The 26,413-nt window shown below is 43.1% G+C and overlaps 1 protein-coding gene across 4 annotated transcripts in view; it reads right to left on the reverse strand.

The window, feature by feature from the left end:
* Positions 1–2,316: 2,316 nt before the first annotated feature.
* LOC309699716 (vang-like protein 1) overlaps positions 2,317–26,413 on the reverse strand; it is a 69,563-nt gene continuing 45,466 nt past the window's right edge. For 3 of the 4 annotated variants that reach the window (XM_082522860.1, XM_082522863.1, XM_082522862.1), the window contains 6 exons: positions 19,399–19,830; positions 18,739–18,914; positions 9,598–9,758; positions 5,599–5,746; positions 5,272–5,506; positions 2,317–4,938 (listed from right to left, as the gene is read on the reverse strand). In XM_082522860.1, coding sequence (XP_082378986.1) covers positions 4,678–4,938; positions 5,272–5,506; positions 5,599–5,746; positions 9,598–9,758; positions 18,739–18,914; positions 19,399–19,830 — 1,413 coding nt within the window. In that variant the 3' untranslated portion in view covers positions 2,317–4,677. The remainder of the gene's footprint in view (positions 4,939–5,271; positions 5,507–5,598; positions 5,747–9,597; positions 9,759–18,738; positions 18,915–19,398; positions 19,831–26,413) is intronic. The other variant, XM_082522861.1, reaches the window with a different exon arrangement.

The raw sequence follows: 26,413 nt of genomic DNA on the forward strand, positions 1-26,413 counted from the left end.
TTTTACAGATGTTTCTGTATACTATGCTAACCACTTGGTTGCCTGTTAGCATCTTCCACCCTTCTGTATCCTGTCTGAGCTGGATCTTCACACAGTGTGCACCTGGGTCTTGGTGTAGTAAACCCCAGCCTCTATCGATCTTGTGCTTAGAACTTGTTCCTGTGCTGACATGATTATTGCCTCTGTGCTGTTTTTCAGTCCCACTTTGTCCAGACATTGGTACACTTTTTGATATCAGCCATTTCTTCTCTCTGCTGGTGGTTTATGTCCTGCAAGGGCCCATCCTTCCATGACGCTTCTTCTCCTTGCTTCTCTTCTTTTTTGGCTTTCTGTTGCCTGATGTATTCACTAAGCCCATGACCAGCTGTGACCATCTTCCTGATGTACTCATGGATCTTTGTGTGGTTCTGACACTTCTTCCTTCTGCTTAGCCTACAGTCTTAGAATGTTGGACTTGGGATGAAACCCTTCATGCGTGTCCTGTCCTGATGTCAGTGGCTTCTATTTCCTCCTTTGGGCTAGTTATTATCCCAGCAGGGCATAAGTGTTAATTGCCTGGATCTTGTTCTTCCCATTCAGCTGACTTCACTTACTCTCTGAAGGCATATGCATATATATATGCATATATATATATATATATATATATATATATATATATATATATATATATATATATATATATATATATATATATACATACATACATACATATACACATACACACACACACATGACATATAGTGATATACACTGTGCATCAAAAAAAAAAAAGTGAACCCTGTGAGTATCTTCATTCCCTTCTCACCCTCATTAAGGAAGTCCTTACTTATTCCCAGGACAGATCAGATTGGCACATTTTCTCAGCCAGTAAATGGGTGTTTCACCTTGAATTATTCAAACACTGGTAAATAATTAAGTATTGTTATGCCTCCTAATGTGAGTAGGGACCTGGACGCTGGAAACTGGGGGAGGTCGGAGGTGAAAGAATCAGGGTGAGACAGGCTCAAACGCGGCACTCTGGGGTCCGACGAGCTGCATGAGGATTGGACAGAGTCCTGATGAAACTGTAAGTCTAGGCATGAATTAATAATACAAGGCCGTGCAAGACTCGTTATTCCCCTGGAGGAGGATGTGATGTAGTGTGTCAACAGGATGTTTGTATCATGATGGGGGATTTGCAGTTAATCTATGCCAGGTGATGAGAAACATTCAAGTGTGTGCGCATTTAAAACATGACCCTGGGGCAACTAGACATGTCATACTCTCTCGTGATGAGAAACAGCTAGTCATGGTACTGGTGTAAGTGTTGGATGCTGTGCGAGTGCTTTATGGTGACAAAGTCGCTGTGAATATCAGATGTGATGGGGTTTTACGTGAAGACTGACCAAATGAAGGACAAGATGGATTTCTCTCCTTTTTCCCAGGAGAGGAGGAATTACAAAATCACACTGACTAAGGTTCAATAAAAACAGCAAAGAACAAAGAAAAGACAGGAGTAAGATGAATTAAGGTGCAGATTTCTGTTCAAAATCAAAGCTACAAGACGTAAGAGGGGATTTACTCTCATGTCTCCATCTACACATAACCAAGCCATTACACAAAAGTGAGAGCGAGAGAAATGAAGGGAAGAAAACATTCCATTTAGATGCAAATGCTCCTCATTTTCCTCTCTACCAATGTCTCTTCCTTCTCACCCAGGTTCTGCAATGGAGCAGGTGGGTACGGGAGGGGGATTAAGCCAAGGACAGATGAGTTCCGACAGGCGGCCTTGCACCCGGGGCTCACGGAGGGATGAGGTTGTTCGTTTTCAGCACTGGACAGCGACATTGACATTCATTTACCCACAAGGGCCGGCTGCGCCGCTCTGACAGGCTGACGGCAAGCCAATTACCGCTGAGCTCCATAACAACAAAAAGCCACCAAAATATGGACAAAAAAGATGATATTTTGCTCAGGCGTGTCACTAAGCACGACCGGCCGCTTAATTTGCAACGACAGAATAGAGTGTTAGCGAGCATACAGCCAGGGCATCGAACGAGTGCATATGGAGATAGCGATGATGTGAACAGAAGACTTGTTAGTTTGTGAGAAATGGAGATAAGAAAGGAAAAAAGACTACAACTGGGAACATTTAAAAATGGATCGCCATGGTGTAGAGTTGGACAGCAGGCTGTGATGTGTTTGCTGGAAAAATCTAACAAAAAAAAAAGTTAGAGTGAGTGTGAACTGTGATGGCGTAATCCTGGGTTACCTCGACACGTCACAAACACTTAAGGTAATCCTGGAAGTAAAAAGAGCAGCCCAGTACTCAGCAGCTTTACAAATGTTCATAAAAATGATTTATTTTTTTCTACAAGCGCTAACGCTGTGAGATCGAAACACATCTTACATTGCAACGTCACGCTCATTATCAGAAAACCGCCCATCAGAAACCAATCCATGACAGAGGACTGTAACTTGGCAGCAGTGTGACAGATGGTGGAGGAGGGGGTCGGGTTGGGGCTGGTTGTGTGAACTGGAATGGCACACACACAAACACACACACGCTTACATAAATAGATACAGTTTAAAAACAGGAGGCACCATCACATCAGGATCATACAAAGTTTAGTTAGTTGGTACAAAATCTGACCAATGACACGTGTTTAAAATTTAAAAAAAGAAAAGAAAAAAGATTTGCTGTGGACGTGTCACACAGAAAACAGCACGTATCTGACTTTTTTGCAGGTGTTTTAACATTTTGTTTACAGTGAAATAATTATAGTATAAAATTACCAGTAGTTTTTTTCTTTTTGTCTGAAAAGATGCAGTGACAATGCTGTGTTGCATCACCAGGGGGCAGTAGGGGACAACCTTGCTCTCAGGCAAAGCTATACTGCTTGCATGTCTTCTTGAGCGTGCTCAGTGCGACTCTTCTTTTTCTCCCCCTCTCTTTGGTGATTTTACCAGATCAGTATTATCAGTTTCGACAGTAACAGAGGAACAGACACGTGTCATTTTAACTTCATTTAACTGTATTTTTCTGGCCTGCCGGTGTAAACCCATTCAGCAGGCGAGAGAATCCCTTCTGAGCCTTCCATGAAAGGACTGACCTCGAGGGAATTGTCAGACAACAGGGGTGAGACGAGGCAGTAAAGGAAAACCAGACAGTCCAGTTGGGAAGGAGGTTCCGCCCTGCTGCCGCAGCTCTCACTGCTGATAAAGACTCTGGTGATTTATCATCATACATAATGAAACCCTGTGAGCCCTGAAAGATGAAATCAGACTTTACATGTTGCTGTTTGTTTAAGCCAGTTGTTTAGTTGCTCATCTTGCAAATTAAGCATTAATGTCTGTTTTCACTTCACTACAGAGGAAGAAAATGTAACATTTTCTCTTGAATTTTCAAATTAAAAGCATTGCAGCAGGGGTAAGTTAAAGGTAAAAGGTGCATACTTGCACCACGTGTGCATACATATGTCAAAACCCAAACAAAACAAAGGAAACGTGGAGTGTTTGCAGACAGTAGTTTAGAAAAAGGAGGGTCAGTGCTGTGAAAATGGACACAATGGTAACTTAACGCCCACCTCACGCCAGGTGGGAGAGGTGTTACCTGTAACTTCAACCATTATTTGAAAACTGAGGTCTAAAGGAGAATGTACACACAATGAATACATCTGCTTTGTAACCCAAAGTCTGGAGAAATCAGTAGTACTTTTTAATTCCAACATGATGGCTGGGTCTCTCTTTCCCGCTGCCTTCCCCTTCCATCACGTCAGGCAGATGTGGGCGACATGAAAGCCCTGAGAAGGTTACCGAACCGCTGAGGCAGGGCAAATGTTTTTGGGCACGTGTCCATCTCAGTGCGTCTCCTATTATCCGGTTCATGCCAAGTTCACCCTGGTGTTCAAACACGGCACGCTTGCGTCGCTCCTGACTGGAGTGGAAAGGTTTCAGATTTGTGCTCCGTTGCACCTGGAGAGGAACTGAAAACAACTCAAAGAGTCCCAACTTTGGCTGCTAAAATTAGCGCTCAAGGGCGTGGGCCGCACGCCACAGGATGGACACGGTGGAGTGTGACGTCTCAGCTGTCAGGAAAAAGTGTTGAGGAGGCGTGCCTCTTCCTTTATGTGCAGACTGAGATCATTCCCACCGTCATGTGAATGTGCATTTAATGCTGAAACTGAAGTTGTTTCATTCTTGTATATATAAGTCCATTTATTTTTTTTGGTGTCCAAAAATATTCAAATACTTCCAAGTGTACACAAAACAACAAAACAACACACTTTCCTCCTGTTACTCTGTCCGTCTCATGGAAATCCAACACAAAAACTGCTCTCTGTGGAGATGTCAACCTTTAAATGCTACTTGTTCCCATCTTGTTTGAAGGGGTGATTGTTTTGACACAAAATTACATCACACACACACACACACACACACACACACACACACACACACACACACACACACAGAGCATGTGCACTCAACCGCGTCCAGAATCCAGTGAGCAAAAATCCTGCTGCAACTCTTCTTTTTTCGATTTTATCAACAATAAAAGATCAATATATTTAAACGTGTGCGATAGCTAGATTCATATATAATATATTTTTAAAAAAGTAAAAATTGAAAACTGCAAAACCCAAAATGAAAATATTGGAGAGCAACAGGGTGTGAAATAAAAATAAAACATCTGGCGTCCTACACAGATGTTTCCGACTGTAGCCGCAGGACAAACTTGTGTGATTTGGGATCGATGTACTCCTCGGACATCTGGATGTAGGGGATCTTCTTGGATGTCACCACCAGGCTAAAGTCCACACATTTGAGCAGGAAGATGGTGCCGTCTTTCAGGCCGCTGGTGACTGACGCCTCGCTGATCAGCGTCCACTGACGGGCTCGCCAGAAGTCCCGGCTGTACTGAACGGTTGGACCTGGAGTCAGGTAGCTCTCAAGGAACGCCTGGAAAAGAAGGAAGTATGAAACCATTATATTATAAAAATGCATTTAAATATTAGTTATTATTAATCTCTGGCCTTCTTCCACAGCATGTTGTGTCCTGTCTTTATCAGATGGCCCCTCCCTGAGCTTGGTTTTGCTGGAGGTTTCTTCCTGTTAAAATTGAGCTTTTCCTTCCCACTTTTGCTTGGTCGTAGTGTGTCATATGATTGTTGGGGTTTTTCTCTCTGTTTTCCTTGTAGGTTCGTTACCTTATTTGACACTATATAAATATAATTCACTGAAATGACCCCCAAAGAAAGGCCGAATGCCGTGTGTAGAGGTCACAGGACTGACCTTGGGCGTCATGTTGTTGGTGATGCAGAAGGCCAGGTGTTGCTGGATGCTCTCCATGCTGTGGCAGTGCTGTTGCTTGGTGGTCCTCAGGTACTTCTGCAGAGCCCGAGCCATGGATGGGAAGATGGCTTGTGCTGCTTCTCGAGGGTCCATAACATCCCCAGGTGCTTTTTTCTGCTCTTCCTCCTGCATGCGCTTAATGTGTGTAAACGCTTCCTCTACTGCCACCACCAGCCTGGGAGGGGAAACAGCAAACAACAGCAGTTTCAATAACAGCAGGCTTTTGTGTTTTACTGCTTGAAACGCGTTTTGATCTGACCGACTCACCGTGCTCTGCGTTTGCGGACGCGCCTCTCGTGCTCGGCCTCTTCGTAGTACAGCTCGTTGTGGCTGGTGTCTCTGCGGCGGGCGGCAGCTGCGATCATCGCTCTGGACTGAGAATGGGCGATTCCCGCTGCTGCGTTGTTTCCGGGACCTGCCGCGGCAAAATCAGATTGACGGGAAGGGTTAAACGCATGTATGAGAGTGTTCACAGGTGGTAGCGGCCGGTGAAGGAAGAAAGAAATCTTTGGTGATGACACAGAGTGCAATGTGAGAGAACAAGCTGCTGTTAGAGTGAAGGGGGGAGATTATTAATGCACATAAACCTCAGTCCATTTCCTTTTATCACCTGCAACACTTAAAACCCCAGAAGCTGACAAGAAGAGCCGCACAAAGTCTGAATTTTTTATTGTTCCGAGCGATGTCATCAGTGGAAAATCCAAAACACATTCCTTCCCCCATGTACGGGCCATTGATATGCAAACACTTCCATTACTCTGCCTTCAGGAGGTACGGGGAGTGCAATTAAATGAGGGTCTCGGGCAACTTCAAAAGTTTACATTTTTAGAATTAGAAATTGGAGGCGGCTGATGAACCCCGCCTGATGTTAATGCAGGTTAAAAGATGGCAGCGCTGGCGAATTATTAATGCGGGGCAGGGATCGAGCATGAACAGAATAATTCATGGACCCCCCCTCCCAACTCTGCTCCTGGCATCACTGCACTGACATGAGGTTTACGGGCGGGAAACGTTACACTAAATGTCAGGGGAAGGAAGGTGCACTTGGAATTTGCCATGTGGCGCTTTCTGTACGGAAGATTTCAAATAACTCTACGAGACACACTTACAACAGAAACACGTGTCGGTTAGAAGTCGAGTGGAAGTAAAAGTAGTCTAGAGGGTCTTCAATAGTTCAAGACTGTATCTCTCAAATGTGAAAATTCATTGGTGTGAACAATAATAATCTGGAGTATGATGGTTTCTCAGGGGCACTGATACTGGAAAAAAACAAAAACAAATACAAACCGAGCCGAGCAGTGGGGTTCATAGTTTAGGAGAAGGATTTGTGAGATTAAAGCCACAAATTTACAAATAAACTTGGGAATTCTCCGACACTGTGAAGTCATAAGGCCACACCACATGATCGTACATCCTGTTTACAACCAGTTCACAGTTTAAAGCTACATCAGTGAAATAATATTAACAGATGTACGTATCACAAAATGTTGAAAATCATGAATCTCATGTGTGGTGAGTCCCACCTGTACTATTCACACAGTGTCATTGTGTGTAACTGCTTAGGTACCTGTGGACACATGAAATGCTGTGTGGACTTTTCAAGTGAAAATGATACTAATCTTGTTAACAGCCGTGCTTAAAAAGAGCTTTTCTTTAAAGTCTGAGCAATGTTAGGCTGCATGTAGATGAAGCAGAACTGTCGCCAACTGTTAAGAAATGGGGAGATAATATCCAGCGCTGGGGCGATGGATATTAGGAAGCATTGCATGTACAGAAATGAGAATATTCCACAGATTCAGGAATGTGTCATACAATCAGACAAGAAAGTGGGACGACGATCCAAAACGCAGATCAGACTTTTAATGCTGCCTGAAAGAGTGGCACCATTACTCATGACTGCAACAGGAAATACCTGTAACAGCGGTGACTGTATTTCACTCCGCTTCTTTGATTTGGTAGTTCAGTCACAGAAACTTGAGCTGACTAAACAACACAGTTAAAATGTTGTTCCAGGAATCACAAAGCTCACCCGAAGCCATTTGGACGCAGTCTAATCGAGTATTACGGCTGTTTTGTGCTCAGAGCTTCACCGGTTTTTCATTAAGAAATGATTATCGTCTGTCCCTGAGTCAGAATTATTTATTACAGTAGCAGTGTGGCCGCAGAAAGCAAGAAGTAGGAAGTAAAAGCTCAAGACAAGAGAGCGATGAGAGCGACGGAGGGGTCCCCGAGCAGCTGCTGCGGGAGGAAAATGAAGGAGGATGAGGCTCGAGAGAGAAATGAGAATACTGGTGTTGTAATAGCTATTGATTTATCAGCCATCTCCGTCAACGCCTCCCACGAACATTTGAGAGGAGGAGGAAGAAAGGAGGGAAATAAATGGCAGGAAAATAAAACACCAAACCGAGAGGTGGGAGTCGAGTTAGTGCACTTAAGTGAAGCTTGAGTACACTTAAGGGACTGCAATAATTTAATCGAGGGTTTGTGTTGCATTCTGCCAGCTGTTGTAAGGACAACGCTGAACTTTTTCATCAACCTGTGGCATGCAAAGAGAGAATAGGAGTGGGTGGAAGTGGGGTGGGGGAGGTGGGGGCTTTTCATTTCAAGTACATTGAAGGAATATCTTTGTTTAAAGCGAGCACCAGCAGGCTGTGAGGGTACTTTTATTGGTGGCAGTGTTGCATTTACTTACTGCCCAACAGGTAGGCTTTCAGTTTAGCTTTAAAGATGTCTTAACGGGTTAGCGTCAGTGTGAGGAAAAACACAGAGAGAAGAGCAAGTTTAAAACACTCCACCTGCTCCAGAAGGTGCGCCCGGGGCGATATAGATAGCCACACTTTTTTTGCATGTTGTAACACATCAGCTACAAATCACCTGTGCTTTATACTACACTGGTCAATTTTCTAATTATGCAAAGACTGCAGATCAATTTTCTTCCTTCCAGGCAGTTATATGTTTTAGCACATTCCAGCACAGCTAAGGAGATTCGACCTGCAGAGACTTGAAATGTCATTTGGAGCGAACGACTGCTACACAAAAACGCAGTTTCTAACAGTTAACTCAAAAACAATGTGGTCTCTGTGTAATGGTGTTAAAGATGTATTTATTCTGCCAGTTAAGTGGTCACATTACATTGAAATGAGGGCAAAATATTGGCAGATATTATATTAAATATAATTAGAGACAGCCATATTTAGTTTAATTGTCATAAACAGACCAGAACCATTTAAGCGAATAAGCCTAATTAACTGGAACAATGTTGCCAATCGTTGGACATTTGCTGGTTTTCTCAGTCTGACTCTTGCTGCTCTGTCATTAAACAAAACAAGTCATATCTCATTATGTAGTGTGGGAAATTGTGACCAGACAATCAACATGACCCTGAAGACTGGATCACAGTTGAGGCTGATTCTTTTTAAGCAAAACATTAGACAAACTTGCTGTTAAAGTTTTCAAATGAGAAGATTTGGAGACTTTTTTTGGGTCTTTTTTAGCTAAAAATGTTACGTTTAAATGTTGGACCCAAAAATAGGCAACGCGCGAATATGAATCCTTGGAGTTTAAAGGCATTATGGCAATTCAAATATCAAATACATGTTGTTTAAAAAGGGTCAGTGGTCAAACTACAAATCTGAATATGAGATAACTAATCCACATCATTTAAACTAACAAGAATTGAGAAACAGTTTTGGTGTCTAATCACTCATTTACCGAATGTCACTGATTCTTAAATGTCAAAATCCTATTTAAATCTATAGATTTCAATTCAATTCAATTTTTATAGTCAGTTTTATTTATACAGCGCCAAATCACAACATCAGTTGCCTCAAGGCGCTTTATATTGTAAGGTAGACCCTACAATAATACATACAGAGAAAAACCCAACAATCATATGACCCCCTATGAGCAAGCACTTTGGCGACAGTGGGAAGGAAAAACTCCCTTTTAACAGGAAGAAATCTCCAGCAGAACCAGGCTCAGGGAGGGGCGGGGCCATCTGTTGCGACTAGTTGGGGTGAGAGAAGGAAGACAGGATAAAAGATCTGAGCTGTGGGTCAGTCTGAAAACAGGGAAATATTCAGTGTCTGTGAGCATTTTAAAGACTGAACAATAATCAGTTTGTTGAACAGATAGTTGTAATAAGTAAAACACACAGTTTGCCCAAACAGATCAGTATAAGGAAGGAAAAGCAGACCTCTGAGACTCCACCACCCCAGAGCACAAAGAACAACCAAAATCACTGAAGACATGAAGCATCCCACTCACCCTCAGCAGGGGCTGCTGGGAACTCACCATCCACATTGTACACCTTGAGGCCAGCCAGATGCTTGGCAGCGCGGGACTTGGAGGCGGAAAGCAGCGCTGGGTTATGAACCGGAAAGTCACAGTAGTAGTGCTCTATGATGGCCAGAGCTGCCCGCTGAATACTGCAGAGGAAGAAATGGGAAAATCAAAGGGAAGTTTAAGCCACAGGAAATGTTTGAGTTTGGAATTCAGGTAGCTTTGGGCCAGCATGAGAGCTTCAGGTCTGAGAGCAGGACGTGAGGAACATTAGCCACGGGATGTTTAACACCAAAGACTAGAAAATAGCCGTAGTAATTCTACAAGCCTTCCTGCTGAATACAAACGCACAGCGAAAAGGCAGAAGGCAAAAAGCAGGAGGAAGCACTAGCCAACAGACATTTCTGGCTTTCTTTGAAAACTTTCTGCGAGTGAAGAAAAACCCTTCTAGCATTTCTTCAGACTAACAGTACCATCAACATAAAACAGGGAGAGAGAGACAGAGCGAGGGGACGGAAGTGATATGGAACAAAGGTGGAACAGTGCAGCAACTGAAATGAAAAGATCTGACAGTAATACTTAATGACTAAGTGGAAATGATTCTTAAAGACACACAAAAAAACCACCTTGGAGAACAGAATATCAGCACGTCTAGAAGATAATGCACAGTGTAGAGGTGGATCTGCTGTGCTTGACGAGATTTAAGTGAAGATATAAACACAGAGAACAGAACCAGTGACAAAAACATTTACAGATCTTCATCACCGGATGACCCGCAATCCTCTGGAACTACATTAATGCATTAGTCAGAGCTGAAGACTGCGACAGAAAATCGGATTTCTGCTTCTCCTCGATGTCTCATTAATGCAATTTATTTTCACTGCTCGTCCTGGCAAACGTAAGATTTGAAAAGGCAGGGTGATTTATAGCCTGGAGGAAAAGACAAATCATGAGGTGGAAAAAAGGAGAGCTAGAGCTAGAAGAGACGTGGAGTGCTATTCACATTTATACCTTTATATAATTGTTCATGTACATGGTGAGCAGCAGCAGGTGATAACTGCATGTTCACAAACATCAGACGGGGGGCCACTACGAGCTGCAGGGTGAAGGTTGCCTTACAGGTGTTTAAGAGCCAACCAAGAAAAGGAAGTGAGGTTTGAGGTTACAAGAGGCGCAAAGATGACAGAAGGAGTCACGAGCATGAAAGAGAAGCCAGAGACTCAAAGTGAGCTCGAAGTGTATAACCCAGACCCTGATACTTTATACCATGGATCACTAAGCATGCCAGGTCCTGCACACAGGTAAAGTACTTTCACACGATAAAGGTCATAAATCACTGGCTTGATAATAATATAGTTCCTCTGTGGTTCCTCTTTCAAATAAAAAGGTAAATCACGCCAAAACGACACACTTACTCAAGCAGCGACACTACAGCCTTACTTGCGTTTACCAATACTTTACAGCAGTCATGCTAATATCAGCTGACTATAAATACCGACTCTCGTGTCACGGTTCAAAAATGTGATCGCTGATTGGAAAAGGTTTGCAGTTTTATATCAAAACATTATAGCTTCACATCAATAGTTTTACAGTTAGCATGTCTCTCTGTACCTGTGGGGCTTTTCGGTCCAAAGACATGCTCACTAGGTTAACGAGTGATTTTGGTGTAGGTATCAACAAGAGTGTGAATGATCATGAGTATAACTCTGTCATAGATGTTAATTAGTCTAAATGTTACGTATGATATCTTTTAACTCACAGTTAGTCTCAACAACTGTACCAACTCTGTAGCAACATCATGGGCTCAGTTTCACACCCTGCATTTGGCTGAAAGGAGGACAGCAGATGCTGCTGTTAACTAGCACATAACAAGACTTTACAGCTCAACACTGGACTCTTTTCATTCATTGTGTGAGCCGTCCTGTGTCATTCTTCTAACTTAATAAACCCAAACAACAACACGTGCTAGTCTGCAGCATGCGCTTCCTATTATCCCAAAGGAGGCAAAATGAATACAGACTCACTGATGAAAGCTCTTATATCCTTTTTCTGACCTTTAACATTCCTGCTTCTAAAGCAAACCTTACATTAAATAATGCGTCATGTGACGTATTACAGAGAGCTGGAAATCACCCAGGCAGCATTAAAAAGTCATTCGTTGTTACCGCTCTGCCATCTGATGACAGTCACATGTATGTGAGCTCACACTAACATCACCAGAGGCAAGCAGAGTTCTAAGAAATACTTCTCAATGACAGAGGATGTCTCCTCATGTCGATCCATAGGATTTGTTACACACTGGAGAAAAGTGAAGAAGACTCTAAACACCACATTCGCACTATGTCCTCTAACACGGTGAAGATACAGATCTCGAGACAGTGTTTTTGCTGGACTTTTTTATTTGGGCTGCCTTCATTGCCATTAATCTCATTGAGACTTTGAAAAACAAAACAAGTTTAAGTGAGCTAAGATGACAGCTAAAGGTTGTACAACATGCTTGAACAGGAGGATCTTTAAAATAAACAAGCGTGGTCTTGCCAATTTCCTAATCAAACAAGCTTAATTCTCTAAATTTAGCATAGGATTCATGCAGTTTCAGTCTGATGATTTCTTTGCCCGGCGGCACGGCGTTGCAGTGATCGGCACTGTCGGATCGCAGCAGGGTAGTTAGGGAATGAGATGGGTGGACTTATTTGCCAGATCACCGAGAAATAATGGCATCAATATTGACTCTGTGATCATTCTCAGAGATTAGCACCCTGTTGCATCCACTTCAATAACTTGGAAGTGAGACAGCACTTTGTTCTTGATTTCTGTTTGAATGTTTCTGACCCTAAGAAGCAGAGAGTTGCCTAAAAGCCCTCAAGACCAGAAACACAGCAAATTAACACAAAATTCTTTATCTAGTTATACAATCAGGTGTTAGGCTCACACACTGTTTACTGATATTTCAAAAAGAAAGTGTACATACGCATTTAGAGAAACTCTGAAGATTTTAGGAGATAATCTCTAATGGGATCTCCAGCTGCAGAAAAACAAATAAATCACAGGGTATTGATTATTTTAGCACGAGTGGAGTCGGCGCTCATTTTCGCCAAAGAGGCAGCAGAAAGTGTGATAACACCCAGACAGCCCTGTGCTGCATTAAGCACTCACACTAGGCAGCACCATTGTTTAGCTGTAACTTACGTAAATAGTGAGTCAGTCCCTGCTTCTTCCCAAGTTCATTAAATTATTAAGCAGAGCAAACATGACACAAAGCAATTCAAACCGAGGAGCTCAACTGGGCCCACAGAGCAAGGAGAATGCAAACTCAGAGAAGGAAATAAAGAACCTTCTCTTAAAACTTTGCAGTTCAATCATAAACCAGATCCTCTGAGAGCGAGGTGATTGATCACTGTTCTGATGCACAGGAATGCTCGGTAAGAGGGAAGTCCCCCCAACTGTGAATGTGTTTAAACCACTCCTCTCTTAACAACTTGGTAAGGAATGCACTCTGTATTCGACTCATCCGGTCAAACAACGAAGCAAAAAAAAAAAGAAAAACCTCCTCTGGCCCTCAGATTGGCATCAAAGGCAGACAGAAACAAGCCACCGGGGCCTGAGGGCCCAGGATAGGGTCCTCATTATGATAAGGCTGAGGATGGATGCCAGAAAAGCAGGAATGTGAGCAGCACCAGCCACCGCCTGTTAATAGAGAACATACACGAGAGGTTGGCTGGGAAAACATAACACCCACTAGTGTGTCTGGGATTCTCTGTATGATACGCTGCTCGTGTTTGAGGCAATGTGTGCACAAATCTGTCATTTGCATGTATATGGTGCAATTATCCATGCACACACACACAGGCGTGCCTCCGTTTGTGTATGGCTGTGCGCGTCAGGCTGACCAGATGCCGCGCTGCAGTCTGTAGGGAGCACTAATTAGCTGTGTGTTTACAGTCACAGACGGACAACAGAGCGAGGCTGGGCCTGCTGCCGGCCGTGCAGGGATGAATGGCAAGGCTTACAAAAGGACGACACCCCCAAGGCAACCGGCGAACACACCGCTCAGACCAATAAACGCTTTAACTTGTCTGACCTGTTCCTGCTGATGCTTAGCAATTTTATTTCTTTTTTCCCCACATTTTAGCTTACTGATTACTTTTTTTAAAAAGTCTGAAAAGAGCCAGAAATGTTCAAAAAACAGTTAAAACATTTCCATCCTGCTTTTCCAAACAAAAAAATGGTTTTGTGCTAGGACCAATTCTATTTACATTATACATCCTTTCTCAATTCAGGTAAAACATGAGGTTAATGTACACGGTACACGGTTAACGTTAGAAACGTAGTGTGGAGGAACATACACTACCAGTCAAAAGTTTGGACACAGCTTCTCATTTAATGGTTTTTCTTTATTTTTTACTACTTTCTACAATGTAGATACATACTGAAGACATCAAATATATGAAGCAAGATATATGGAATTATGTAGCAAAATTAATAAATAACTCTAAATATGTCTTATATTGTAGATTCCTGAAAGTAGCCACCCTTTGCTACTCCATGTTTGACAGACAGTGATGTGGATGCCGTACCAAAGTTTTCAGTTTTAGTGTAGCCTCATCTACTGTATGTCCACGAGCTGTGGGTAGTGAATGAGATCGTGGATATGAGTGACAGAAATGAGCTTCCTCTGAAAGGTGGTGGCGGCGGCGCTCCCTTAGAAATAGGGTGAGGAGATAGGTCACTTGGGTGCAGCTCAGAGTAGAGCTGCTACTCCTCCACATCAACATGAGCCAGTTAAGGTAGTGTGGGCATCTGATTAGGATGCCTCCTGAGTGAGGCGATTTGGATATGTCCAACTGGATGGAGGCCTCAGGGCAGACTCAGGGCATGCTGGAGATTGTGTCTTTCGGCTGGCCTGGAAATGCCTTGGTGTCCCCCCAGAAGGGCTGGAAGAGGTGGTTGGGGAAAGGGGTCCTAGGCATTTCTACTTAGACTGCTGTGCCTACGACCCACATCTGGATAAATGGTAGAAGATGTGTGGATGGAGTGTTTCAGTGCAAAGTTCTTCAATTTGTTAGTCAACAATGGCACCAATGCTCCAAAATGGTGCCAATGAACGCCTGGGACAAATAACCCCTTAAACACTTAGAGCAATAGGGCTGTGCGATATGACCAAAATCTCATATCCCGATATAAGAATTGTATCGTCCCGATAACGATATAAATCACAAAAATGTAACACGTTCTGTAAATTCTGTGAATCTCCGGCAGCTCGACTTGCGGGAAGTGTTTCCAGCTGCGCGTCATGTAGCTGGAGTCGAGTGTTTTAACCGATGTATGAAACTATACATTTTTAGACATAAGTTGTAACGGCCGCCGTTTTCTTTGTGAGCATTTATTACACAGCGTGCTGCGGTGAAAAGCCTGTTCTAACGTTTGAGTCTAAGGTTTATTTTTTTAGCACCTAGTGGCTCTTTTTTAATTCTCATCCGTAAATAATCTGCTCTTTCACGTGATTCAGTTTATTTTGAAAAGTCTCAACAGGATCTTGAGCTTTATTGTGAAAGGTTTATGTGGAACATAAACAAGCGGACACGCGATGCTGTTACCGTCGTTGTTGCCAACCACAACGCATAAAAACAGGCGCTTGTCCATCAGTCGTGTGGTTATATAAAATATAAGAGAAAGAGAGAACATTAAGAAATTTATATAGCCACTACAGTGACCATCAAAACGATGAAAAAATATTGCCGTAAACAGTTTATTTTGCGACATCATGAAACAAACGATAGACATTTTTATATCGTCATCCGATACAGTGGGGCAAAAAAGTATTTAGTCAGCCACCGATTGTGCAAGTTCCCCCACCTAAAATGATGACAGAGGTCAGTAATTTGCACCAGAGGTACACTTCAACTGTGAGAGACAGAATGTGAAAAAAAAATCCATGAATCCACATGGTAGGATTTGTAAAGAATTTATTCGTAAATTAGGGTGGAAAATAAGTATTTGGTCAATAACAAAAATACAACTCAATACTTTGTAACATAACCTTTGTTGGCAATAACAGAGGTCAAACGTTTACTATAGGTCTTTACCAGGTTTGCACACACAGTAGCTGGTATTTTGGCCCATTCCTCCATGCAGATCTTCTCGAGAGCAGTGATGTTTTGGGGCTGTTGCCGAGCAACACGGACTTTCAACTCCCGCCACAGATTTTCTATGGGGTTGAGGTCTGGAGACTGGCTAGGCCACTCCAGGACTTTCAAATGCTTCTTACGGAGCCACTCCTTTGTTGCCCGGGCGGTGTGTTTTGGATCATTGTCATGTTGGAAGACCCAGCCTCGTTTCATCTTCAAAGTTCTCACTGATGGAAGGAGGTTTTGGCTCAAAATCTCACGATACATGGCCCCATTCATTCTGTCCTTAACACGGATCAGTCGTCCTGTCCCCTTGGCAGAAAAACAGCCCCATAGCATGATGTTTCCACCCCCATGCTTCACAGTAGGTATGGTGCTCTTGGGATGCAACTCAGTATTCTTCTTCCTCCAAACACGACGAGTTGAGTTTATACCAAAAAGTTCTACTTTGGTTTCATCTGACCACATGACATTCTCCCAATCCTCTGCTGTATCATCCATGTGCTCTCTGGCAAACTTCAGACGGGCCTGGACATGCACTGGCTTCAGCAGCGGAACACGTCTGGCACTGCGGGATTTGATTCCCTGCCGTTGTAGTGTGTTACTGATGGTGACCTTTGTTACTTTGGTCCCAGCTCTCTGCAGGTCATTCACCAGGTCCCCCCGTGTGGTTCTGGGATCTTTGCTCACCGTTCTCATGATCATTTTGACCCCACGGGATGAGATCTTGCGTGGAGCCCCAGATCGAGGGAGATTATCAGTGGTCTTGTATGTCTTCCATTTTCTGATGATTGCTCCCACAGTTGATTTTTTCACACCAAGCTGCTTGCCTATTGTAGATTCACTCTTCCCAGTCTGGTGCAGGTCTACAATACTTTTCCTGGTGTCCTTCGAAAGCTCTTTGGTCTTGGCCATGGCGGAGTTTGGAGTCTGACTGTTTGAGGCTGTGGACAGGTGTCTTTTATACAGATGATGAGTTCAAACAGGTGCCATTCATACAGGTAACGAGTGGGGGACAGAAAAGCTTCTTACAGAAGACGTTACAGGTCTGTGAGAGCCAGAGATTTTCCTTGTTTGAGGTGACCAAATACTTATTTCCCACCCTAATTTATGAATAAATTCTTTACAAATCCTACCATGTGGATTCATGGATTTTTTTTTCACATTCTGTCTCTCACAGTTGAAGTGTACCTCTGGTGCAAATTACTGACCTCTGTCATCATTTTAAGTGGGGGAACTTGCACAATCGGTGGCTGACTAAATACTTTTTTGCCCCACTGTATATATCGTTATATCGAACAGCCCTATATAATAATATTAAATCTGAGCAAAACCAGTAATTCCAAAATAAAAGACATGAAGTAGTTTTGGTGGTGGAGTTGACAAGAGGCGTAAATAGGTAAAATAAAACAGCAGAGTAACAATTATAACGGGTGCACTGGACGCCTGCATGAATATGATCAGATGTTATTTAGTGGCAATCGGCGAGTTAGCCAGATAAACATAATTGAAAATGCTAATGCAAGACTGACTGCACGTTCATGTATGGACTTGCTTGTTATTTCTGTCTCAGTGTGCATTTTGGCTGATGAATAAAAACATCTTTAAATATTTTGAGGCTGGATATGCAAATAGAAGTCCATGGGCAAAAATGCAGGAAGACATAAACCTTAAAATATAAGTGCAGATACGGTATACAGATAGTGTTTCACCTATCCGGTCATAAAAAAAGCTCCATCCATAAATCCGTCAGGTTTTATTAGATACCCAAAAGCAAAAGGTATGTCAGACTAAGGGCTGTGTATTGATAGCAGAGAGCAACGGGGGAGCTGCTGGGTCTGGCTGAAAATGGTCTCTTCCTGTTTTTACTCAGAGACGATAAAGTCATAAAAAGGTTGGTCTTGACGGTTCCTTCCTACACACACACACACACACACCCACACACACACACACACACACACACACACACACACACACACACACACACACACACCTTCTTTCTTTCTTTACAACATTTTACAATTCGTCAGCACAACCTTTCCATTAACTATTAGTTCCTTGTTCTCTATTCTCCTTTTTGGTCCCTCCTTTAGATTTTTCCTTGTTCCAGTCTCCCGGGCTTTCCTATGTACTCCGCCCTGTGTCTGCAGCTCTTTTCTGAGGAGTTTCCTCTCTGAAGTCTTCCCCACCCTCTCCTTTCTTTCCTTCTGGCATGGTTTTCTCTCCACATCAGGCACTTTGTCTTTGTGCCTTTTTCATACATTCTACATTTTCTTCAGCTCTACCTTATAATAATCATTTCTACTATCTATGTGTTAATGACTCCTTAATATTCATCTTCTTCTCTTTCTTGACTTTCCTACATGAATTTCTTACTCCCATCTCTGTGCTAGTAAGCAGCTATTAGCCTCTTATTTTCCCACCTCTCTAACTTGAGGTGCCCCAGTTTCTGTCCTTTCCTCTGCCTTCATCTCGCCCACATGGACGTCTTTTGTTTTCCCTAAATTCATCTCCCCTTGATCTCTTCCTCTCTCTCCTGGTTGCTAACACAGTGTCACTAAGTCTTATAAAGTTGTTGACTTTTTAGTTCTCATCAGCAACAGCAAAGCATTTGAAAGCTCGCTGAGCCACATTTGGATGTAAATATGCTTTTCTTTCCAGTCCGATTGACATGGAAGCTACGATAGCAAAGAGTGTCACATCTCATTTTAACCCTCTGAGAACAAGTAGGCCAGAAAAATGAAACCAAAAGGCAAATGGAACTGCAAAACTGCAGTTCCCCTGATGGCCACTAGAGGCAAGCCTGGCTGCCAAATATGTCAATGTGTGCATTTTATTGGAAAGAACTCCCTCAAAAACCTACCTCAAACACTCCCTCTTGCTCACACTGTTAATGCTTTACCCTCGAACTAACGTCATGAAAAACACAAATTTATTCAAAGACGATGCTAAAAGAAGAGAATGTCTACATTTAATTGAGTCACTCTGTGCTCCTTACCTGAGCTGTCCCAGGTTGTAGTGCCTTGTCTCGCCATCTGTGGAGCGTGTGACGCACACGGAGTAGCACGGCTGAAGCTGCCGCAGTTCCAGCAGGACGATGGCCAGGTAGTGGATGAAGAGGAGAGCGTCCACAAGCGACACGGCGTACTGCACGATACCCTGGTAGTTCTCGTCCTATCAACAGTTAGGATTTTTGGGAATCGTTTGTGACCGATTTACTTTATATGTAAAGTAAACACAAATCTAATAAAATAACTGCATAGTAAATATGTCCCAACACAGTTCCAAGCACAGATTATGCCTAAAATAGTCTTCCAGGCATAAACACATGTGAGACTAGATGTAGAGCATATAAATATTTAGCAGCGTTTCAAAGGACGGCTGAAACACCGTCCTTTGAAAGTGTGTATTCCTACAGGGATTCTCAATCAGGGACTTACAAGGATTTTAAATTATGGCTCACAGAGTAAACACACAGCACTGGGAAATCAAATATCTGTGTTTTAGCTGTTTGTGGCTTTGTTGAGCTTCTGATGGCATTAAAAATGAATGTGACTGCAGTACTCATGCTACTGAAACCTTTGTTTCTGTGCGTATGTGTGTGTAGTACTCAATGAATTTTCATTCATACGTACAGTTTTCCCCTCTCTTAGCTCACCTGTGAGTCGAGTATCCTGACTCCATAGAAGAGCCAATAGGAGATCACAAAGAGCAGAACCAGTACAGCAAGTAGTGCCCGGAATACATAGACCCTTGGGAGTCCTGCCCGCGCTGGCCTGAAGAAGAGCGCCCAGACAGCCAGCAGCAGTATGAGCAGTTTGAAGGCCACAGAGATGAAGAGGCCCTCGCAGGCCGTCCCACAGCTCTGCAGCTTGTCTGGCCAGAGGATATGGGGTAGCACCAGAAAGGCCAGTGGCGTGAGAAACACCAGCAGGCCTAAGATTATTGCCAGGGTCCGGGTGAAGTAACGGCGGCAGTCGAGCCCCACACTGTCCTCCAGATCCTTTGTGATGCGAACGATGTCCTCCTGAGAGAGGCTGTGCTCCGAGGTGCCCGTGATGGCTGTGGTGGTCTCACCCCAGTTGTCATCCTGTGAAAATACAAAGGTCAAAGGTCATTAAAAAAACACAACCTTGCCCTCCAGATTCTTCCCACAGTCCAAAGACTGATTGTAAGCTGGCCGTGGATGTTGGAAAATGGTTAAAGGGTGTCTTGCAGTGAGCGGTCAATAAGATGCATTCCATTTCTAGTAAACATTGGATGGTACTTGCCTTCTGAAGCCATCCCTATTCACATCATTTAGTCAAGGAAAAAAAGGATGGATTGACAGATGGATGGTTTTCCCCTCTGTTTGAGCCACTTCTCTTTAGCTTAACATACACTTGTAGATGGATATCACCTGTTACTGCATTCTAAAGTGGTTTTTCACCTTTGACTGAAGCATCAGCTGAAAGGAAAGAGAGACTCTTTCCAAGCACGTGAGAAAGAAGGGACTAAAAATGGGAAGTGGAAAAAGCTAACAGCACAAGCTGCCAACTGGGCTACACGCTGACGTCTGGGCTGGACTGCATCCGCAGATAATGATGGTTAGCGGTGTCAGAGCAGAGCTGCTAGAATAACAAAGATAAGAACTCTTTACGCTGTAGTCATAACAGGCCTCTAACATGACCATGCGAGCCGCTGAGTTCCGCCTCTAAAAGCAAAAAAAGGGTAGATGATGAACTGCCATCAGCTATAAGTAAATTCAGTAACAGATTTACCCACCAATCGGCCAGAAATGCTGCACCTAATGTGGATTATAATGCATATTTCGGGTTCATATCCATAACATGTGCCTGAGACTTGTAGAGATGGGAGAGACACATTATGAACAATTCCACTGAGGAGGTTGAAAGGATGATGATGCTGCACGGGAACAGAAAGTATCCCACTGGCCTCAGGGTGAAAACTTTGCAGTTAATCTGCATACTCAAGTTTTAATAAGAGAATTCCACTACAAGACCACGTCTGCACCCACATACAAGCCAAGATGATGAGAGAAAAAGGTAAAAAGGTTTTATCAGGACCTTTCAGATGAATGGGAAAATGGACTGGTTCTTATATAGCGCTTTAAACAACAAGGGCAGCCTTATCATAGGATCAGGCTGGTCTAGAACTACCTTAATATCACCAAACAAGCCTGATTTTTATTCTAGCAAAAGGTATTTGCACATTTGCCTTCACACGCATAGTAACATGAGCGACATCCCATTCCTAATCCACATCTTAATGGACCTTGTTTTGTGCATGTTGGAACAGAGTTGGGAGCATGAAAGCATGAAATTGTCCAAAATGTCTTGGTATGCTGATGCATTAAGAGGTCCTTTCATTGGAACTAAAGGGGCAAGCCCAACTCCTGAAAAACAACCCCACAGCATCAACAAAGCTTTAAAAATGATGCATGAGGTATATTTTTAGTAGCGCCAACACTCACAGGGGACCACCCAGGCACCTGTTTTCACTGGTCTCTCTCTGAAGAGGTTCAACACTGAAAGCAGTCTCAAGATGGTCTGACGTTTGACCCGCTACAGTCATAAAAACGGACTCATATGATGCATTCCCATGATGCATTGAGTATTTCTTCTTCAGTCACCTTTCTCACTCACTATGTGTTAACAGACCTCTCTGCACTGAATCATACTTGTTATTAATCTCCGTCTCTCTTCCACAGCATGTCTTTTATCCTGTCTTCCTTCTCTCACCCCAACCGGTTGCAGCAGATGGCCCCGCCCCTCCCTGAGCCTGGTTCTGCTGGAGGTTTCTTCCTGTTAAAAGGGAGTTTTTCCTTCCCACTGTCACCAAAGTGCTCACTCATAGGGGGTTACACGATTGTTGGGTTTTTCTCTGTATGTATTATTGTAGGGTCTACCTTACAATATAAAGTATCTTGAGGCGACTGTTGTTGTGATTTGGCGCAGTATAAATAAATTGAACTGAATATGATAAGCAACTAAATGTAAGACTTACGAACATGTGTAGCCTGACAGTGGATGTATTTTTATATCTAACAAAGTGGAAAAAGTCCTTTTTCTCCACTGAATTTCAGTTATTCCCCAGAAACTGCAGAATACTACTACTGGAACGACTGTTTACTATAGCAGACACAGATGAACTCTGTACATCGATTTAGCTGATTAAACCTAAGAGTTAAAGGAGATTAACAGACTATAGCAAAGCACAAAGCAAATGCACAACCGTTAATAAAACAGGCTTTAGTCCACTCAACAGGAGTGCAGATTGTTTGTGGAACAGTTGCAGCCACTTCATTAATAATGAAAGAGACAGACTGGAGAGCCCTCAGCTTCTCCGTGGAGACTTATGCAACAGGTCTTTAATTCACATGAAGCAATTATCCGCAGCTGAGATCTAAAGTTAGCTAAAGTCATTATTTTGTCTTTGCACTGGCAGATATCAGCAGAGACTGACAACCGGTGTACCTGGACAGGGGCTTTACATCACACGTCATCAGTTTTTCCCCTAAAGTATGGAAAAATGTGCTATATGAACTTCCCCTGCTTAGTCTACTATTACAGCCAATGTTAAACTGCTGCTGCTCAGATTAAGACAGATGTACAGCAGCACAGAAGATAAGTGAGGGCAGCTTTAATTTTGAAATGTTCCAGTGTCTGAATGAGAAAACCTACAACCACTGACCCGCTGACCCATGCTGAGCCGAGTACAGAGCATCTGATTCTTGTCTGCTCGCTCTCTAAGTCAAGCCAAGCATGCCGTGTGCGTGTTTGTGAGGAAGTGAATCGATAGGCATTAGCTGTAAGGAAGACTGCCTCTCTAACCACAGTGTACTTCGACAACACCCAGGGGGAAACATGAATCACAGCTTCTCAAGCCTCATGGCTGTTGTACACTCATCGCTCGTTGCCCTTGCCTCGAGCACCTGAATCTCACACCGCATAAATTACTCCATCAAGAACTCTATCATCACATACCCCCAAAACAGAAAAGGAAAAACAGATGTCCACTGACGTGTTTCCACTTTTCTTCTTGGTCTCATAGACAAAAATCATTGAACTGTTAAATCAGCAAAACTTAAAATAAAGCAAACCTGCCGACATTCCCCTCAGTCGGCTCACTGCTCCTAAAATTTGGAGCTGGATTTTTGCTGGATGCCTATTACCATACCTGGGCTTTCCCTCTGCCAGCGTGACTAAAAATAGACATCAGTGACCCACATTTCATCATGGGATTAACCAATCACCACAGGCTGATCTGGTTCAGTACCGGCAGCCTCGCAGGAGGCCCAGACCCATTCATCATATGAAAATAGGTGAAACAGAGAGGAAAAGTGAGAAGAGAAAGGGAACAAAGACGCAGGAAGAAAAGGGCAGGAGCATGACAAGAATGTTCAACAATAGGAAAGCCAATTAAACGAGGAAAGGGACTGATCCAGAGGGGCAGGCAAAGCCAGGCCAGTTCAAGGGCCAGACGGAGAGACCAACACATCTTCCATTCGTGACTACATACACACACGGCAGCTGAACACTTGTCAGGTCTGCTCTTGTCCTACATCTGCAGTGATTTGTTGGATGCAGACTGGGTGACAAACAATGACGAAAACATCTGAAATGACGTGTCCGCACGGGAATAACTCCAGGCTGCAACTTTACAAATATAACCACACATTCCTGAACTGCCAGTAACAGTTTCTCAACTGTGCAGCCAAAATGAAACAACCTTTAACTTAATGATAAGAAGCACATGGTAGAATTTTGAACCCCGATTGAGAGATTTTAAAATACTCTAGAAAAAGAGAAGATTTTTTTATTTCCAGCCAATCAAAACTAGTTGTTTTCCACCAATAGACTTTTTAATTATTATTATTTTTTTTTTATGTGTGACCACTGCCCTTGCTCCATCCATCCAACGTCTACTGTGCCACTCATCAGGATCTAGGAGTTAAGCTGAAGTGTCCAGACCACACTCTTCCCAGCCACCACCTCCAACTATTCCAGCAGGAAACTGAAGTTTTTATAGGCCGGCACAGAAACTGATTCTTTTCAGTGTGTCTTGGGTTTTTTTGTCACAGAACACAGCTCACGGTGATAGGTTAAGATCAGAAAGTAGACGTCTTGTTCTTCATGCTCAGCTCTAATTACCACAACTAATCAGAACAGTGCACTGCAATTAATCTCCCACTTCACTCTTCCCCCGGCTTAACCCTGATACTTTAACTCATCAACTTCAGGCAGCAACTCATTCCTAACCCAAAGTCAGCAATCTGCCCTTCGTCAGCCAAGAACCTTTGAATTTGGTACTGAAAAAAATCAAAAAAATCACTAACAAAATTGTGACAGAGACGTTACACGTTTACATTCTCTCTGTCACGACAATGAGACAAACCCCCAGAATGAGATCTAATGATAACTCTGTATCAAAAACAGAGGTACTTCAGCAACCTCCAACAAAGCACAAATCTTTCACCCAGCAAACAATGTAGTGAGACATAACAATCAGCTGAGTAGAGACACTATGGAAAGCACGGCAGGTGCAGCAGGTGTAGTTTTTACATTGAAAGCATTTCTTTGAAAAGAGAAATTTATTGGTGAGGCAGCAAACTAAGTGTTGCAACACGATACCGTATCTGCTGAGCTTTAAACGCATCCAGAGAGGCTGATCTGAGCTGCACACGAGCCCGTGTTTGGATGCATCGTATTGCATTACTGAACTGCTTTGCTCAAAAGGCCTCTGGGGTGCTTTTGATGTGAAACTGTGTGACAGTTCCAGCTGTTTTTGCCAAAGTAGTGGCCCTGGGTGAGACATCAACCCATTTCTGCTGTATAAGTGGGAGAAACCAACACATTTTGCACCTGCAGAAATTCTTTACAAGTGAAATAACTGCCATAAGCTTTCAACTCAGCCTGCCAGCTCACTAATAACCTAAACCCTGAGCTGCCTTCCCTTTTTCTGCTGCAAGTAGTGGAGTAGTTAAGAAATGATTAGAGTGATAACAGAGCAAAACAGACTCAGAAAGCTCCATGTGTGTTTGACACAGGTGTATATATATATTTATATATATAGTGCATGCCGTGTCAGCCAGGACACTTTTACAAAGCTTTCACTTGAGTATTTTCTGCCTTCTAGGTCCACCAGAGTATAAATAACAGCTATTGTTTCTCACAGTAAATCAAATGTTCACTAAAAGCCTGTTTTCTGTTCAGCTCTAAGTGGGCAGCAAACAAAGCCCCTCACTCAGGGCAGGAACAAGTGCACTCTACTGACTCCTGGGAGGCAAGGTGTGTGTGTCTGCATGTGTGTGTGTAAAATATAGCATCAAGCTGCCCCAAAGAGCTCTTCACAGCAATTTAAAACCTCCTTTGTTTAAAGTGCGGACAGCGTGTGCGGCTGCCAACAACTTGTCTGGACAAGGAAGCAAAGCACTTAAAAAAGTTTCTTTGACTAATTCGCGGGATAGAGGAGGGAGTGTTAGACAACAGGAGACTGACAGCTGAGTGGCACATGAAAAAGAGCCAAACTGCTGTATGATTAACAGGGTTATACACGATGTCAGGTAATCATGAGGGGGTAGTTGTAGAGTGGATGCAGAAACATGATTCATAGAGTCCTATCCCCACCTCAAAAGCCACAGTGTCAGTCATTTAGCTTCAGATCAAGATTCAAGTACATGCCAGCCATAAATAAGGCTTTTAATAACTACTTTCACCTGCTCGTCTGCATGACCAAGGTTAACAATGGCAACTGTTTTCAACAAAAAAGATCTAAATACCCGCTGTACATTTACCCCTCCATCCTACTCCACATAGCACCAAACAACCAGATAAAGCTAGCCGTTAGCTGATAAACACAATGAAGGATTTGTCAGATAAAAAGCCACAGATAAAAAGTTGGTGAAGACCAGAAACAGATATCAGAAACACGAGTCCAAATGAATGCTAGAACTGCTCTGAAATGCCTACATGTGTTTGTCATACCTGACATGAAGAGGTAACTAAGCTTTCCTTATGCTACCAGTGAAAAACTGAGATAGGAATTTCCTATAATAGGAAAAATAACTAGTCAGGCTTTGCCACGTATTTCTCTAGTTGGAAAAAGTGCCAAATGAATGAGCCTCTTGAACAGTCTCAAGTCTCAGATTCATCGAGTCAGCTTGTTTTTACTTTGGTTTTTTCTCACTTTGATCCCTCTTCTTCTTCTTTGCCTCCTCCACTAGCAGAGCTATATTTTCTGTCAGGTAGACTTCAAACAGTTGCTGTGGTTGTTCCAGCATCCACCATTTCTGCTGCCTGAGGAGGAAACCCAGCAGAGCTGCACTCTTTCTGCTTTGGTTTTGCTATTGACCAAAAAAAATTCATTTCCTACTTGATGGCACATAGAACTGCGCAGTGAAAGCAAAGATTATATTAAGTCAAAATAAATGCCAAGCGTGCCACCGCTCAATGGCCATTAGACTGTACAAATGTTTTAGTGTTCTTTCCACATCAGCTGCATTTATAAGAATACTGTGGTGCAGCTGTGTTCAATGTTACAGCAGACCAACACACCAAATACATGCCTGCTATACCGTGAAGTACACGTTCCACCTGACTGGACGTGTGTCCGGACTCATGCAAATGATTGCATTAGGAAATAAAGCCACACTGAGCATGAAAAGCAAACAC

This window comes from Aulonocara stuartgranti, assembly GCF_965226115.1.
Source record: "Aulonocara stuartgranti genome assembly, chromosome: 23".
NCBI lineage: Eukaryota > Metazoa > Chordata > Actinopteri > Cichliformes > Cichlidae > Aulonocara > Aulonocara stuartgranti.